Source organism: Gobius niger (assembly GCF_951799975.1).
Source record: "Gobius niger genome assembly, chromosome: 16".
Lineage (NCBI taxonomy): Eukaryota > Metazoa > Chordata > Actinopteri > Gobiiformes > Gobiidae > Gobius > Gobius niger.
The window spans coordinates 29,513,469-29,530,959 of record NC_136867.1 but is presented as its reverse complement, the minus strand read 5'-3'; the positions used below and the strand labels follow the sequence as shown (position 1 = coordinate 29,530,959).

Here is a 17,491-nt window from a genome sequence, read left to right as displayed (position 1 = left end):
GGGAGTTTAAGGTCAGACTTTTCCTTTTCACGTCACAGGGTTGATTTATCCTCAAAATCTCAAACTGTTTCTCCCTCTCGTCGTGTAAAGTGGTGAATATTCCACTCCAGCTGGTGTGTGTGTGTGTGTGTGTGTGTGTGTGTGTGTGTGTGTGTGTGTGTGTGTGTGTGTGTGTGTGTGTGTGTGTGTGTGTGTGTGTGTGTGTGTGTGTGTGTTTTCCCGCTGGTTCCGGTGCCAGTGAACACACCGCGGGTCCAGCTGGCGTCGCTCCATCCTTCGCGTCTCTATCAGCGCCTGGAACCTACCGGAAACTACACCGGGCTCCGTGTGAAGCCGGAGTGACGGCCTTTCATGGAGCTGGAAACGAGTCGGACACTTTTATTTAACAGCGACAATAACAGCAGCAGCATAGGCCTAAACTCTTTTTTTGTTATTGTTCGTCTTTTTTTGTAATTTTTTAGTAATTTTTTTGTCATATTTTGTCTTTTTTGTCTTTTTTTGTCATTGTTGGCAATTTATATTTTTTGTATTTTTTTGTCATTTTTTGTCAATTTTTTTTGGCAATTTTTTTGTTGTCATTTTTTGTAATTTTTTGTAATTTTTTGTAATTTTTTGTCAATTTTTTTGTAATTTTTTGTCTTTTTTTGTCTTTTTTTGTCATTGTTGGCAATTTATATTATTTGTATTTTTTTGTAATTTTTTGTAATTTTTTTTTTGTCAAATTTTTTTTAGTCATTTTTTGTCTATTTTTTTTGTAATTTTTTGTCTTTTTTGTCGTTTTTTGTCATTGTTGGCAATTTATATTTTTTGTAATTTTTTGTATTTTTTTGTATTTTTTTGTAATTTTTTTGTAATTTTTTTGTAATTTTTTAGTAATTTTTTGTCATATTGTGTCTTTTTTGTCATTGTTGGCAATTTTTATTTTTTGTATTTTTTTGTATTTTTTTGTCAATTTTTTTTGTGTCATTTTTTGTCAATTTTCTGGTCATTTTTTGTAATATTTTGTAATTTTTTGTCGTTTTTTGTCGCTTCTTGTCACTTTTTGTCATTTTTTTGTCGTTTTTTGTCAATTTTTTTGTTGTCATTTTTTGTCAAAAAGATGATCTAAATCTTCCGGTTCACTTTCACAAAAGCTACATGGATGGATCCTATTGATTATTTTAAACTGAATTTCTTTCATCTTTGGCGGGACTGGGAATTTTAAATATTCACATCTAATCTTTTTTACAATCTCCTTCACAAAGTCTTTAAGAATATCATCTCTTTTGATTGAGCTCGTAAACAGTTAAGTAAACAGTTTCTTATATGTTTGTTACATTTGTAATCCTGAAAATCATGTAAAGTTGTCTTAAGGTAGGAGTGACTTTTGAATATATTATATCCCGCTTAATCATAGCTACAAGTGATATTGGGAGGATATTATTAGAGTTAAGAAAGGCAAACGTAAGTTGTGTTTCACTCACACAGATTCTTTAGAAACTAGAAGGTCTTGGCTTTCAAATGAGGGATTACACTGGAATATAGACCGCAAGCTCTCCAGTCAATACGCTTTCGGCCAGTTTGGCTTTACCCAAATCTAAAAGCATCAAATCATCACATAAACGACGATGGAAAAACAACAGAAAGTGAGAAAAATGCAACAAAGCGATGAAAAAGGGACAAAAATGCAATGAAAGAAGTCAAGGCAAAGATCTGTTTTGTGGGTGAGAAGCTCCAGTCGAGAAGCTTTCAGATTTGGGTAAAGCTGAACTGCACAAAACACACTCTCTTCATGCATGTGTCGAACGCCTGCAGCAAAACGCCACCATCCTGGAGGAATGCGGACGGAACGCCAGTTGGAATGGGGAGTGAAGACAAACGGAGGACGGGAGGGCATCTGGCGCACTGACACCCCCTGATGTCGCCCCCCCCCCCCCCCCTCGCTCGCTGTGTTGTGGTTTCGCTGCCCGCGGCTCTTGGCGGCGCTCCCGGCGGACGAGTCCTGGCGCGGCGCGTTGGCACGGCCGCTGAAAAACGCCGCTCTCTCTCTCTCTCGCTCTCTGCGTTTTGGCTCCGGATCCGGATGTTTTTTCCAGGTTTTGGGCCGCGGGTCGTTGTTTTTCTGTGCGTCCCGGAGCCGCGGTTTGAAGTGGTGCTCAGAACCGCTCGGAACCAGAACCAGAGCGGACGAGAGGGGAACGTGAGAGCAGACGAGAGGGGAACGTGAGAGCAGGAGGTCAAAGGTCGCGGGTTTGTTACTCGGGAAAATTCAGCTTCAGCACCGACGCTTTAAGGATACTGTTTCTGATATACTAGAATATACTAGAAAACTGAGCAATAATGTGTGGAAGATCTGCAGATTTACAAGATCAGGTTCATCTCCATGTGGTAAAAATGGGGGACAATTTTGGGGGGAAATGGGGGGGGAATTGTGTTAAACATTGGGGCAAAAATAGGGAAACAATTGGGTATAAACTGCCGGAAAAAATGTAAGAAAATGGGAAAGATCAGAAAAAAAATGTGTTAAAAAAATCTGAAAAACGGGGCAAACATTGGGCAAAAAAAGGGTAAAAATTGAGTATAAATTGTGTTAAAAATTGAGGAAAATTGAAAAAAACATATTAGTCTCCAATGTCAAGAAATGTGTTAAAAATGGGGGACAATTTGGGGGGAAATTGGGTATAAACTGGGGGGGGGAATGAAGAAAATGGGAAAGATCAGGAAAAAATGTGTTAAAAAAACATCTGAAAAATGGGGCAAACATTGGGCAAAAAATAGGGTAAAACTTGTGTGAAAAATTGAGGAAAATTGAAAACAAATATTAGTAGTAAAAAATAAGGTGAAACATTGGGTATAAATTGTGTGAAAAAATTGAGGAAAATTGAAAAAAAAAATTAGTCTCCAATGTCAAGAAATGTATTAAAAATGGGGGACAATTTGGGGGGAAATTGGGTATAAACTGGGGGAAAATGGAAGAAAATGGGCAAGATCAGAAAAAAATGTGTTAAAAAAACATCTGAAAAATGGGGCAAACATTGGGCAAAAAATAGGGCAAAATTTGTGTGAAAAATTGAGGAAAATTGAAAAAAAAAATATTAGTAAAAAAAATAAGGTGAAAAATTGGGTATAAATTGTGTGAAAAATTGAAAAAAATATTAGTAATAAAAAATAAGGTGAACAATTGGTATAAACTGGGGGGGGGTTTAAGAAAATTGGCAAGATCAGAAAAAAATGTGTTAAAAAAATCTGAAAAATGGGGCAAACTTTGGGCAAAAAATAGGGCAAAACTTGTGTGAAAAATTGAGGAAAATTTAAAAAAAATATTAGTAATAAAAAAATAAGGTGAAAAATTGGGTATAAATTGTGTGGAAAAATTGAGGAAAATGGAAGAAAAAAAAAGTCTCCAATGTCAAGAAATGTGTTAAAAATTGGGGACAATTTGGGGGGAAATTGGGTATAAACTGGGGGAAAAAATGTAAGAAAATGGGCAAGATCAGAAAAAAATGTGTTAAAAAAAATCTGAAAGATGGGGCAAACATTGGGCAAAAAATAGGGTAAAAATTGGGTATAAATTTGTGAAAAATTGAGGAAAATTTAAAAAAATATATATTGTTAATAAAAAAAGGTGAAAAATTGGGTATAAATTGAAAAAAAATATTAGTCTCCAATGTCAGGAAATGTGTTAAAAATGGGGGACAATTTGGGGGGGAATGGGTATAAACTGGGGGGGGGGAATGAAGAAAATGGGCAAGATCAGAAATAAAATGTGTTAAAAAAAAATCTGAAAAATGGGGCAAACATTGGGCAAAAAATAGGGTAAAAATTGGGTATAAATTTGTGAAAAATTAAGGAAAATTAAAAAAATATATATTAGTATAAAAAATAAGGTGAAAAAGATTGGGGGGGGAAATCAGAAAACATTGGGCAAAAAAAAAAAAAAAAATTGGGAGAAATTGTGGCAAAAATAAGGAAAACTTGTGTAAAAGTTTTCCTTTTACACAAGTTATGTAGGAAAAAAATATTCCTGTAGCTCCTCTTGTGACGCCTCCTCTGTCCTGCAGGGGGGGCTCTCAAGTGTCTCAAACAGATTTACCTGATAAGCCAGGACCGTTTGGACTCTCAAAGAAAACAAATCCACCAAACCTCCAGTAAAACACAGCAAAGACGTACAAGAGCATCCGGAAAAACTTCAGTCCTGGTTTTAGTCTCGTTTAGTTCAGTCCTGGTTCAGTCTCCTTTAGTTCAGTCCTGCTCCTGCCCTGGTCCTGGTTTCAGTCTCGTTCAGTCCTGCTCCCGGTTCCTCACCTGACGCCTCCTCCTCGGACTCCTCGGACTCGGACGTCTTCTCTGGGAGCCTCGGCAGCTGAGCCAGGTCCAGGGGCGTGTCCTTGTACTCGGCCTTACTGCGGATCAAACACACACAGATGAGGAACCGGAGGAACTGGACCAGACCTGAGTAAAACCCGGTCCGGCTCACGGATCAAACACACACAGATGAGTAACTGGAGGAACTGGACCAGCTCCTCCTCACGTAGACTTTCAGACACGACCTCAGTAAAACCCGGTCCGGCTCACGGATCAAACACACACAGATGAGGAACTGGAGGAACTGGACCAGACCTCAGTAAAACCCGGTCCGGCTCTCGGATCAAACACACACAGATGAGGAACTGGAGGAACTGGACCAGACCTCAGTAAAACCCGGTCCGGCTCACGGATCAAACACACAGAGATGAGGAACTGGAGGAACTGGACCAGACCTCAGTAAAACCCGGTCCGGCTCTCGGATCAAACACACACAGATGAGGAACTGGAGGAACTGGACCAGACCTCAGTAAAACCCGGTCCGGCTCACGGATCAAACACACACAGATGAGGAACCGGAGGAACTGGACCAGACCTCAGTAAAACCCGGTCCGGCTCACGGATCAAACACACACAGATGAGGAACCGGAGGAACTGGACCAGACCTGAGTAAAACCCGGTCCGGCTCACGGATCAAACACACACAGATGAGGAACTGGAGGAACTGGACCAGACCTCAGTAAAACCCGGTCCGGCTCACGGATCAAACACACACAGATGAAGAACCGGAGGAACTGGACCAGACCTCAGTAAAACCCGGTCCGGCTCAGGAGACGAAGCGCTTTTACCTGAGCACGTAGTTGACCCAGATGACGTTCTTGTCGCCGGCGTTCTTGGCGTTGATGGCGATGGTGGCGCTGGACTGGATCCAGATGTAGCCTCCGTTCTTCTGGATCCACCTGTAGTAGTTGGTCACGCACTGGCCTTTGTTCATCACTGCAAGAGGTCACACGAGGTCACAAGAGGTCACAAGAGGTCACAAGAGAGCCCAGAGTCAGGACTAAACACAGTAATGACACCAGGCTTTGGTTTCAGTCACAGTTTCAGTTTCTTATTGTAGTCACAGAAATATTACTTTGGGTAAAATGATGCAGAAATGGCTGTAAACAGATACAGTTTTATAATGATTTAGATACATTATTTTTATTATTTATTATTTATTATTATTTTTTTTATTATTATTTTTTTATTTAATCTATTTTTTTATTTTATTTATTTTTTCATGTTTTTTTTTTAATTTTCCCCATTTTTTTCAAAACTTTTTCGATTTTTAATTTTTATTTTTACCAACTTTTCCATAATTTTTCTGAAATGTTCCCACAAAAAAAAGGTTTCAGAAAATGTTGTACTTTTTTAATTTTTTTCAAAACTTTAAAAAATAAATAAATGTAAAAACACTTGAAAAAACACTCCAAACGGTTCCATAATTTTAATAATATTATATATTTAAAGTCCTAAATAATAATAATAATAAAAAAATAAATTCAAACACGTGGATACCAAACTTTCTCAAATTTTCTTTTTTTCAGATGTTTTTCCAAATGGTAATTTTATCCCCTTACATTTTTATCTGTTTTAAATTGTTAATGTTTTTTTTCATTCTTTTTTTTTTCTTCAAGATTTTCCATTAAAAAAAAAAAAAACTTTTCCAAAAATGACCATATTTGGATTACAGCGCCATCTCAGTCACAGCCTCTCGTGCTACACGTGGATACCGAACATGTCAGTATTTGTGAATGAAAAAGCGTGGGAAACTGATATGATGGAGTCACTTCCTGGATAAATCTCTTTGGGCTGTTTTTTTTTACTCTGACAGTGTTAAAACTAAGATGTTTCCTCCTGCAGCGTCTCTCGCCCTCAGGCTTTGAATCAATCCTGATCCATCTCCTGATCCGCCTCCTGATTCCAGCTCCTGTTCCTGCTCCGGCTCCTGATCCGGCTCCTGTTCCTGCTCCAGCTCCTGATCCGGCTCCTGTTCCTGCTCCGGCTCCTGATTCCGGCTCCTGCTCCGGCTCCTGATCCGGCTCCTGCTCCATCTCCTGACTCGGCTCCGCTGCAGATCTCTCCTCTCCTTCTCTCTCTTTGCTGTTTGTTATTTTCGTGGTGATTCTGATTAATGGCGTCTCCGCTGGAGCGGCGCCGAGCCAGCTGTCACATGACACTCTCTACTTCCTGTCGGTCTGAGCCGCAGAACAAATGCACAGAAGAACCAGTTTATCAGAACGAGCGAGTGACGGGAAAAACACACTCTTACTCTGGAGAAAAGGATGAAAAAGTGAATGAATTAAAAATCAGAAGCTCGTCATGTGATCAGAGGCTCATCATGTGATCAGAAGCTCCACCAGACTTCTTGCTCTGATGTCGAGCTCAGATTCCAGGTGTAGCAGGAGGTTCATGAGTATTTAGGCTCTTCTGCTCACGTTCTAAGGCCCGACTGTTCCTTCAGGTCCTCTGGGGGGCGCTCTCCTCCCCAAACTGGACAAACTCACCCTGCAGCTCCTGCTCTTGTGCAGCAAAGGAAGGAACAGGGATATGGTCGACCGCCTGTCCGAGGGGTGAGCTCTCCATCAGCTGTTACTGTGACCCTCTCATATTAAAGCAGCACTCAGTAACTTGTTTACCTTAATAAATCCTTCCCGTCGTCCCTGTGGGGGTGATACAAGTGTAAATGGGATGATTGGGGGGTCTTTCATCTCCCCCTGGTGTCTCTGGCCAGAAAACCACAATAGCAACTTGACTCTCACCGGACCGGAGTCACCAACACACACTAATGGAATCACGAAGAAGAAGCTAACAGGCTAACTGTGGGCTAGCACCACTTAAACCAGAGGGAGGCAAGTTTGCTCGATCGAGGGTCGATTTTCTTCATCGTCAAAAGACCGAGGGCCGAACCCCCGAAATTGTCGCCTGAAGTAAAGTGTCACTTTCAACAAATGCCGGTTGTTTGTCATTATGACTTAAAGGGTATCTAACCCCCCCTTCCAGAGGCTCAGTCTGAGAGTGTCAGATTTGAAAATCTCAACAGAAAAGGGGCGTTGCCTGGAGGACTAAGGGGCACGCGGGAGGGGTGAGGGGTGGGAGGGGTTTCGGGGTCTGATTGACAGGCCTGAGTCATTTGACTAACGATGCACTCGCAACGCTCCTCGTAAACAAAGTTCGAGCACAGCGAGCTAACTTATTTAGCAACATGGTGAGACAGCTCTACAGCTCTCTTTACACAGGACAGGCATCGTGGCAGACAGCGGCCTTGTACCCGAGACTGCTCTGAGGCGCGGGGTTATTTTATTAGTGATTCCGCTGTCATTTACAAAGCTAACGGCTTAGCATTGAGCAAGATCGATGTTAGCATCGCAGCTAAGGGACCAAACGTAACTGTCCTGGCTACTTTCAGAATCTACCGATCTATTTTAGATGTAGACTTTTCACTGTGGTCTACATAAACATTGCAGATGTATCTCAGTGTCCCAAGCAGAGAATGTGTGAGGTATAGAGACTTGATTATATGTATTACAAAGCTTTATTTTATTTCTCTCACAGCAAAGTGCACAAAACATGTCACATAAAAAAAAAAATATTGTGCAAGAACACTGTCCTAGAAATAGTTTTCGGTTGGTCATTGAAGATAAAGCAGATAAATCATCCATGTTTATCTAAAGGCTTAACTAAGGGTCTGTAACATTAGGCTCTTGGGTCCACAAAGTCATTTCTATTACTACATTTAGTGAATTACAGGTTTAACCAATGTAACACACGCACTGAACTACCACTAAATGATGAGTAAAGGCTATAATAAAGTCTTTACACGTATGCTTATTTAGTTGAAATAGTGAAAATGATAGATCTTATTTTTTTGGTAAGTTTTCTTACTTAATTTTGTACTTCCTGGCTTTTACAACATTGCAATTACCCAATGCAATTTTTCTTTTGTTAATCTTACTACGACAATATCAATCAATCAATAATGACAGTTTATATTTCATTTGAGGATCAAGCTGCATGTGGTACTCTATTCACTTAGTCTACCTAGATGTGTGCAATAAACAAATTGAACAAATACAATTTAAATTAATACTTGCCATACAATATCGAACTTGACTGTTTAATACTTAATTTATGGAATCAGAACTAGAACACACTGAACTGAATTTTTAAATGTGGCTCGATCATCCATCAAACTTTGATACGCCTTTTAGATTGATATAATTACAGTTTTGAGGGGAAAAGGCATTAAAAACATAGCAGTAAAGCTGAATTCTTGCATCCACAGTTGAGCTACAGGATGGCTTAAATTAACCAAGTAGCAGTAGCTCATGTACAGTATGCTGCATGCATACATGCAGGTCTTCTCAATGCACGGGAGACAAAGTTGACTTCTTATGGCTATACAGTTGTTGGGTTGCAGGTTAGTGTTCTAAAGGCCTATAATGTTATATAGAGGTACAATTATTTCATTTTTGAGGAAATGTTTGGTCTTGTATAAGAAAGATAATGGACCCAGTGACTGAAATTAGTGATCATTTTTGTAATTCATACATTTATTTTTTTGGCTGCAACTTGTGAAAGTGTAATGCAGTTAATATGAAAAACTGGCTCCTGCCTCCCCACTGGGGAGTGTGACATCACATTTTAGAACCTGCAACCCAGCAATACCAACTAAAATAATTACACATGCACCATTAAGTTTTCAGCTTCTAGAGACAAAGTGGTGCTGGTTCTACCTCACCAAACCATCCTGTGAAATATCTGACAGAAACAGCTAAAGGCTTCATTTTGTTCTTGGATTGCTGATCAGTGTCTACAATTAAATCTTGCATGGAACATTGATTTCATCTACTATGTTGTCCAGTGGCATGTCAGCTTATAGAATTCTTCATATTGCCATGTTTACTCCCATCGTTCTATATGTGGTTGGCGACTGTCCTTGTCCAATGTGCCTCCATTTCCAGAAACATTCTTTCTTTGCCCGATAGAGAGGTCGTCTGAAAATGTGAATTGAAATGCTATAAAAAAAATTAAAAAACACACAAAGACATGAATTACTTTAAAAGGGAAGTCTGTCATCAATATACTGATCAAATGCATCACCGTGTGATCCGATACATACAGTGGACATGAAGAATGGTTTGCATGCATTTTCTCCACCTCTTTCTCCACCTCTGACTCTGCATGGACAAGAAAAGTCTGTTACAACTCAGCATACATTTTTGCGTGCAAGATGTGTTAGCATCATTCTAATTTACATGTAAAATATAGTCCTCAATAAGGCAAAAAACTGTTTTCAATGAGAAGAAATATAAACCACTTGGGGAAATAGTAATATAAACAAAATGATAGGTGTCAACAAATGCATTTATTGGTCAACACTAAAAACGATTCTCCCACTTACTGGTGTAAAATACAATACTCCTATGCTACATTTGTTAGAATTTTAATGCGAGTTGAGCAATATTGTGATGTGCTCACCTACAGGTACTTATGACAGTTCAAATGAGTGGCCAGTCCTGTCTTGCACACACCTCAAGCTGGAAAATCCAGAAAACCACTCATACACGGGCTTTTTTCATCCACTGGACTTTGGTTCATGGTTAGCCACTGCTCTCAGGCAACACAGTCTGCATTCTGAAAAGATTTTGTTCCATACTGCCAGGCCAGTCTGAAAATATAATAATGCATATTCCACAGTCAATCCATAATCATCTGAGAATTCTAATGGTAACTGGTGCATTATTTCCCTGTAATCGCACAGTTCGTCTGAAAATCATCTTCTATATCACTCCACTGCAGCAATTTCCACAGTAATGATTAAAAATTAAGCTACTATTGTTGTGGAAGTCGCTTTAGATAAATCATCTGAAAAAACTGACTCTGCGTTGTGCAGTAAACCTGTGTAATACACAGCTTCTTGTTGTTTAATCCTTACTTATTCTACATTTGCTAAACTAGCACTATAGTCTAGCATTATAAACTAGCTATGTAATCTACGTAATATATTTGCCACACAAAATTATCAAGCCAAAACTTAACATGCTCACCTTATGTCCTCTTGAAAAATCTGGACCTGTGCCTGCTCACAGCCTCCTGCTTGTCTGGCCTCTCATACTGGGCACAGAGTGGTTCAGGCACAGGTACTTTGTCTGTGTGCTCCTGGTATGGGAGAGGATCCTCAACCACACTTTCAAACAGCAGGGCCATTAGTTGGTCAATATAGACTGTAAACAAAGCACAAAACATTTGTCTTTGTCAAAGCATTGGTTGTGTTGTTTTTAATGTGACATACCTGAGGTAGCTCTGGTCTTCAAGGCTCGCACGGTGTAGTCGCCACGTTTGTACTTTGGGTACACTATCGCATACCGCAGTACACCTTCAAGTGTTGTAGCATGTGACCTTGTAGCATTTTCATTGTAGTGCAGGGCAGCAATTTGCAACCTACAACATTTTTAGGTACAGATTCACACAACATTTTTTTTTTTTTAAATGTATGTATGTATTACCTTGCTAACATTCCTCTGAAGGAGAAGCCTGCACTTTTGGGGGAGAACCTAATTATCAGGCTGTGGAAGGCCTCAAGGGTTGACGTGTGGTACACCGGGCTGATTTTCTCCACATCCTTCACAAAGCGTGGAGCCAACACAATGTCACTGAGCCTCTCACATGCTGCTGTGCCTACAGAGTAAATTACCATGACATAATTGTAAAGCAATTTTTGTTTCGAATGACAATGCCAACCTTACATTTTTGAAATGTACATAAAATACAATGAGTAGAGGGCCAGTATTACTGATAACAAATGCAAAACTTACTTGGTTTGAGCCACACTCTTGACCCTTCCCCAACCAGAGGCCCGTGTAGGCACCGAGGGAACAGGGCATTGTCGTGCGTGTGCACATTCTGCATGTGGTTGGCCACAGACGTCCACTTAGCGACAGCCTCCTGTCCCGAGGTGGAAGTCGAAGCTGCCCAATAGAGGTGATTTACCACGCTTTTTCTCCACTGGCCAGCGTCCTGGGTGCTCTTTCTCTTTGCGAGCTCATCAATTTTTTTCCCAATTCCTAGAGTTTAAAATACATATTTACTAAATGCAGAATAACCATAATATTACACAGCATTCCCCAAATGCATACCCTTTCCCATGTGCCATGGGTCAAAGTAGTGCCTGATTTCCTTCTTTTCCTCCCTTAAAAACTTTTGCACGCCGGTGTGTCGGTCCGTCACAATGGCCTCCACATTGACACCCCTCTCTTCCAGCATAGTCAGACTCCGCACAAAGCCCTCCTTCTCCATGCGCACGCTGTTTCCAACCTCATTGCTCTAATAAGACAAAAAATAAATTAGGTGCTGAAATGCACAGAGTGATCCCAAATTACATATTGAAACATTCCTTGAATTCCATTACCTGGACTAGCTGGATGTCAATGACTTTGTTATTACTGAGATTCATCATGGTGTAACTGCCATATTTGGCCGAATGTCCTACACGAATGCAAGTTGTACGTTAGCTGACTTTTACTTCTGATAAATGTTAATGAAATGTATTTACCAGGTGAATCTGCCCGCATGTCCCCGCCCAGTGACACAGAGCCGCTTTCAAGAGCCTCCCTGATGAGGTCCTCCTGCTCCAACTTCCACTGCCAGTTGACCGTAGGGATGAGGAGCTTTGCCTGATGCCTGTAGAAGCACTGCTCTGACAGTCCCTGAATATTGAAGGCCCTCAAGAACTATAAAAGGAAAAAATAGGTTATCAACTGATAATAGATGGAAACAAAATCCAAACAAAATAATTTGTGCTGTACCTTTGAAATCTGACTAAACGATGAGCCGGTGAACAGCACAGCAGCACAGAGCTGTAGGTTTCCAGCTGGGATGTTGTTCACCATGGGCTGACTGGACCACTGACTGGAGAACTCACAGCGAGGACACTGTTGACTGACCCGAAGCAGTGTGCCGACTGTGATGGTGTCCACAGCACAGCGACCAGTGCAGACAGGACAGCGCCTGAACAGCTCCAGCAGTTGGTCCTCGTGAACAATATATTTTTTGTCCTTGTGTGGAGGGACTTCAGTGGGAATGCTATATAAAATAAAGGATATTTCATCCCTCAAAAAAACAGGAAGCTGTATATATTTTTTCTATTAAAAAGCTAGATTTCCTTTGTACCTTGAACAGTTCACAGTGCTGGCACTGTCATCGATGTGGAAGCTGGGGTCAGACGCTGACACCTCACACCTTCTCCTTTTTAAAGGTGTAGAGGCTGCTCTGGGACTGTCAGGAAGAGGGATTTCCATCAGGTCCTCAGTACCACAACCGACGCTTGTGTAAGCGGTCCGGGCTTGAGTAGCTGTACAAAACACAAACAAAATAAACAAACATGTTAAAAATGGCCGTAATTATCATTTACACAAAACAGAGTGTTTTTAGAAATAAAATGACTGTATAAACAATAAAAAGAGATATCACCTTTGCTTCGCCTGCTCGGCTTCACATTGGCCTGGACACTTGCATGCCTTACAATGACTGGATCAGTCTGGCAGCCAAATTCTCTGGTCACTGGCTGAAAACGTAAAAATACATATTATTTTTAAAATGTACACTACAGAAGAAGGGTAATGTGTTACATTTCCTTAGTGCATTTAATTGTTGTCTAATGCAGATTAGTGAACGTAAGCCAACATATGGATCCCAGCACCAGAGCACCCAATAACCATACGGTCCACCTGGAGTGGTCAGCCCTCTCGCCCCTCACTGACCACGATCACATATCACACGAGCGCGCGCGGAGCCACGGGCACCTGCCCGGTCAGTTTAGCCACACATTAGATGATAGCTATCCGTTAGCTTTATAGGTTAGCTTGTAGATGCACTCACGTTTTGCGCAGCTGTTGTCAAATATGAAAGCTACTGTCATCGCGAAAATGTAGACTAGTTTGGTGCTCAGTCTCAAGCACAATTACGCGCGGTCTCAGCGTAACTTTGTTGTGCAGACTGATGCATTAGCCACTCCCGCTAGCTACAAAAGGCTATAAAAGTTCACATGTCATAATATACAGCGGTGTAACTGTCAGCTCACCGTCTCATGCGGTTCATAGCTCTCTGTTTGAGCGGGGTTAGAGAGTTGCCAGACAGCTGATGGATGCAGACTGCTGTTCCTCTGCCCAAGTCAAGTGAACGAGTGCGGGGCGCACCGCTTGGAGCACACGCAGCCACAAGCCTCACCCAGTGCATAGTTTATTTACACGCCAGATCCCGCATTGTTTGAGACACTACTACAATCTATTTCAACGTGCACTATCGAAATTCTACTTACATGACATTAGTAGCAGTTTTAGGTTGTTGTTATTCTCACTCACCTCAGATTGGCGCCTGAAATCGTCCTGCTGGCGGGGCAGCAGTGTCGGTGGGCTCAGTCGTGGAAGAGCAAGGGTGGGGACTGCCTCATTCTTCAAACGAAGAACCTTACTGTAGCCCAGCTCAAACTCCAAGGAGTTGGCGAAGGAATCGCAAGCAAAATGTTGGTTGCAAACTCCAGCACGAGGCGGGAGTTCGCAGTTTTCCCCCAGGCCAATTGCGCGCAGCCACTGGCGCCTAATTTCTAAGTCCTGAGGAAAGTAATGTAAACCTACAGAACTATGACAACCTACAACACTACACTTTCTCCCCATCCTAACAAACAAGACTACAACACTACACCTAATATTACACAATACAGAACACTAAATACAGCTAACCTAGCTAATTCTTATGCTAAATGCTACTAATCTCTCACTAAGACTAAACTACAACTAAATCTAATAACTATCTAAACTACGACAAACTAATAAATCTAACTAAAAGCTATGCTAATAAATCTAACTAAAAGCTATGTAATAAATCTAACTAAAAGCTACGCTAATAAATCGCAAACCTGAAAATCGATATAAAGACACTCGCTATTCCAAACTCCAACTCGCTACGGGGGCGTGTGCGGAGTGGGCTGCTTTTATACTCCACAGAAGAGAGGCCGCTGACGTCGGCGCCCTCCTGCTGACGTAAGCGCCCCGCTCAGAGCTAATCACGAAGGAAACCAACAGTAAAGCATGTAATGCACTCGATAAGGTGCAGATGGCGCCACACAGACGGTTTTGGACACAAAGACAGGATTTCAACAAATATGCACTAAATTGTTAAAATAGTGACAGATACATGTAGACAACACTATAAGATACCCATTTATACAACTTAGCTAGAAAAAAAAGTTGATTTTGGGGTTAGTTGTTCTTTAAGTGGCTGTTCTGCTAAGAAATGTAAAGGAACTGACTGTATTTTTCACGTTTTTGAGTAGTTTAACCTCTTGCCACCCGCCATAACCAAGAGCATTTTCTCCAGTTCGGCTTTACCCAAATCTAAAAGCTTCTCAACTGGAGCTAAGACCTGCAAAACTGATCTTAGCTTTTTTGTTGCATTGCCGCCATGTTTTTTTCACACTAGTGTCGAGTTTTTTTGTATCTTTTTGTGTATTTTTTTGGTCATGTTTTTGTAGTTCTTTTGTTGCTTTTTTATCACAATTTTTATTTGTTTCTGTTACTTTTACATTGTTTACACTTTTGTCTTGGTTTCACCACATTTTTGGTCAAGTAAAGTCATTGGCCAGCCTCAGACCAGTTTGGACTTTCTGCATGATAGACAGTTAGAGAGGATGGCACGAAGCATCGCAAAAGACTCTGAGCATCCTTTGCACTCAGAGTTTCGATGCTTCCGTCTGGGCGTCGTTTTTTGATGCCAATGAGCCACACGAACCGTTTTAAGAAAAGCTTTGTTCCCGCTGCCCTTTCCTTTATGAACAAGTCGGGATCAAATTGCCCCTGACGCAGGTTTTTTTATCTTTGTTACTGTCAAGTGGTTTAAATTTCAGTTGTTTTTTGTACCAAAGGCACATCCTGTTAGTATGTGGAGCACTTACAAGTTTTGTATTTTATATGTGTGATGTTTTATCTTTGTAAAATGTGTTTTAATGTGTCGACTAGTTCTCAGAATTGCAAAACGAATTTACCCACGGGTACAAATAAATTAACCTAACCTAACCTAACCTAACCTAACCTTTTTGGCGTGTCGACAAATTCCTCACATGGGGAATATTTCTACCGTTATAGTTTCTAATAAAAGCCCCGGCCTCTGTCAGAGACCCGGTCGCTAATGGAATACTGGCCAGTATTAAAGAATTTACGGTATATTGCTGCATTTTGTGGCTACAATTGTTGATTTTGTTCGACTAAAACGAGGCTTTTTCATAGTTAGTTTGTTTTAATGTATCATGTTATTTGCACAGATAGAATAAAATGCAAATGTAAACTGAAAAAAACAAAGTAACATTTTCATTCTGGCCCTCGGAGACAAACGTTTGTGCATCGCTGATGTAAACACACATTTAAATCCGGCTTTGTCTCTTATTCTTGTTGCCGCATATGGACCATTTTGGAAAATTTCACGAGAAAGAGTTAAATGAAAGAAATAAGACCTACATTTATGCTACTATTGACGTCTCTACATCACATTTCCTCATGTCTCGCTTTCCAAAGACACAGTTATTTATTGGTTTATTGTAGTTTCCTCTTTCACCGCAGTCCCGTCCCCGTCCAGCAGATGGGGCTGTGTTCCTGCAGCACAACCTCTTCTAACCTCCTCTTCCTCTTCTCCTCCTCCTCTTCCTGCCGCTTCCTCCCGACCGCTCACCACAAACACAAACCTCCGAACGATCCGTCTGAATTAGAGGCGGGTCTTCGGAGACGCGGGCGAGCGCTAATCAGGGCGGAGCCAAAGCCGGCGCCGCTCCTCACGCTAATTGGGTTTAAATGGGCTTCTCCGCGAACGCAAAAAAGAAAAAAAAACGGACGCACCGCGAGATGATTTAGGCCGAATTAAAAACTATTAGAGAGAGAGGAGGGGGGAGAGAGAGGGGGGAGGAGGGGGGAGGAGGGGAGACAGTTTGCATGTTAAAGACACAGACGGCGGAGGCTCCTTCACTGTGACCTTGCTTTGTTTGTTCAGCGGAGTAAATAAACCACTGCACAAACGAGAGACAGGAGAGAGAGAGAGGGAGGGGGCGAGGGGGGAGAGGGGGGAGGAAGGGGGGGGGACAAGCTGACTCTGACACGCCGGGTTTTTCGACTTCTCGTTGTATTTTAGCTGCTCTGCTCTTTACAAAAAACACACAAGCCTAAATGTTACTATAAAAGCAGGGATTTTAGGGTAAAATAAAAACACTATTGAACCAAAGTAACAACAAACTGGAGAATAGTTTAGTGTAAATCCAATATTCTACATAGAGCTGACTTTATTACAGACGACTAAACCAGAGTCTGAGTTAAACTTCGTAACGTTCATTGTGTCTACTTGTATTCTAGTATCACTTTTTAGGTTCGTTTTGTCAGACACTAAGGTTAGGGATGTTAAAGATCTTTTACCTTTACATGTTTCAGCGCCATCTGCAGGCCGTCATCAGAAGTATCACCGGCGTGCGGTGACGTGTCGCTTATCAGCTGTTCTTACTTCCGAGGCGTGACCAGTCTGGCGGTCCCAACAGGTCCGACAGACTGGCCACGCCCCCTGACGGTCCCAACAGGTCCGACAGACTGGCCACGCCCCCTGACGGTCCCAACAGGTCCGACAGACTGGCCACGACCCCTGCCGCCCGGTGGATTCAGGGCGACGGGGGGCGTGGTCATTGGAGGAGGGTGTCCCAGGACAGGAGAAACGCTCCTTCGTCCCGGTTGATGGTGTCGGTGCTCCGTTTCCTGATTTCTATGGCTTCTTTTATCCAGCGTTTGAATGTATTGGTTTCCGAACCAATGACCCGAGCCTCGTCCCGGTCCATGATGTGGTTGTTTCTTTTGCAGTTGTTCCGAAATAGCTGATTTTAAATTCTCCTGTTCAGCCATTTCTTTTCTTGTTTGTGTGAGTCGTCCCCTTGTTTCTTTTTCACATTCTGTTTGGTGTTCCTTTTTTCTTATGTGCAAAGGTCGTCCTGTTTCTCCTATGTATGATTTGTTGCATTATTTGCATGGTATCTCGTAAATTGCGTTGCATTTTTTCTGTCTTCCGGATGTACTAGAAGCTGCCTCAGTTTTGTGTAAGAAGTAAGAACAGCTGATAAGTGACACGTCACCGCACGCCGGTG

At 41.6% G+C, this 17,491-nt stretch overlaps 1 protein-coding gene and 1 long non-coding RNA gene across 2 annotated transcripts in view; both read right to left on the bottom strand.

The window, feature by feature from the left end:
• The window catches only part of npas3 (neuronal PAS domain protein 3), a 236,584-nt gene that overhangs the window by 9,590 nt on the left and 209,503 nt on the right, over positions 1 to 17,491 (bottom strand). The window contains exons 8-9 of the mRNA XM_079573413.1: positions 5,133 to 5,280; positions 4,285 to 4,382 (exon numbers count right to left, since the gene is read on the bottom strand). Of these exons, the coding sequence (XP_079429539.1) occupies positions 4,285 to 4,382; positions 5,133 to 5,280 (246 nt within the window). The remainder of the gene's footprint in view (positions 1 to 4,284; positions 4,383 to 5,132; positions 5,281 to 17,491) is intronic.
• LOC306975844 lies at positions 10,646 to 11,278 on the bottom strand. The gene is made up of 3 exons (XR_013793724.1): positions 11,145 to 11,278; positions 10,836 to 11,007; positions 10,646 to 10,770 (listed from the first exon to the last, which is right to left on the bottom strand). It is a non-coding gene; the product is annotated as an uncharacterized lncRNA (long non-coding RNA).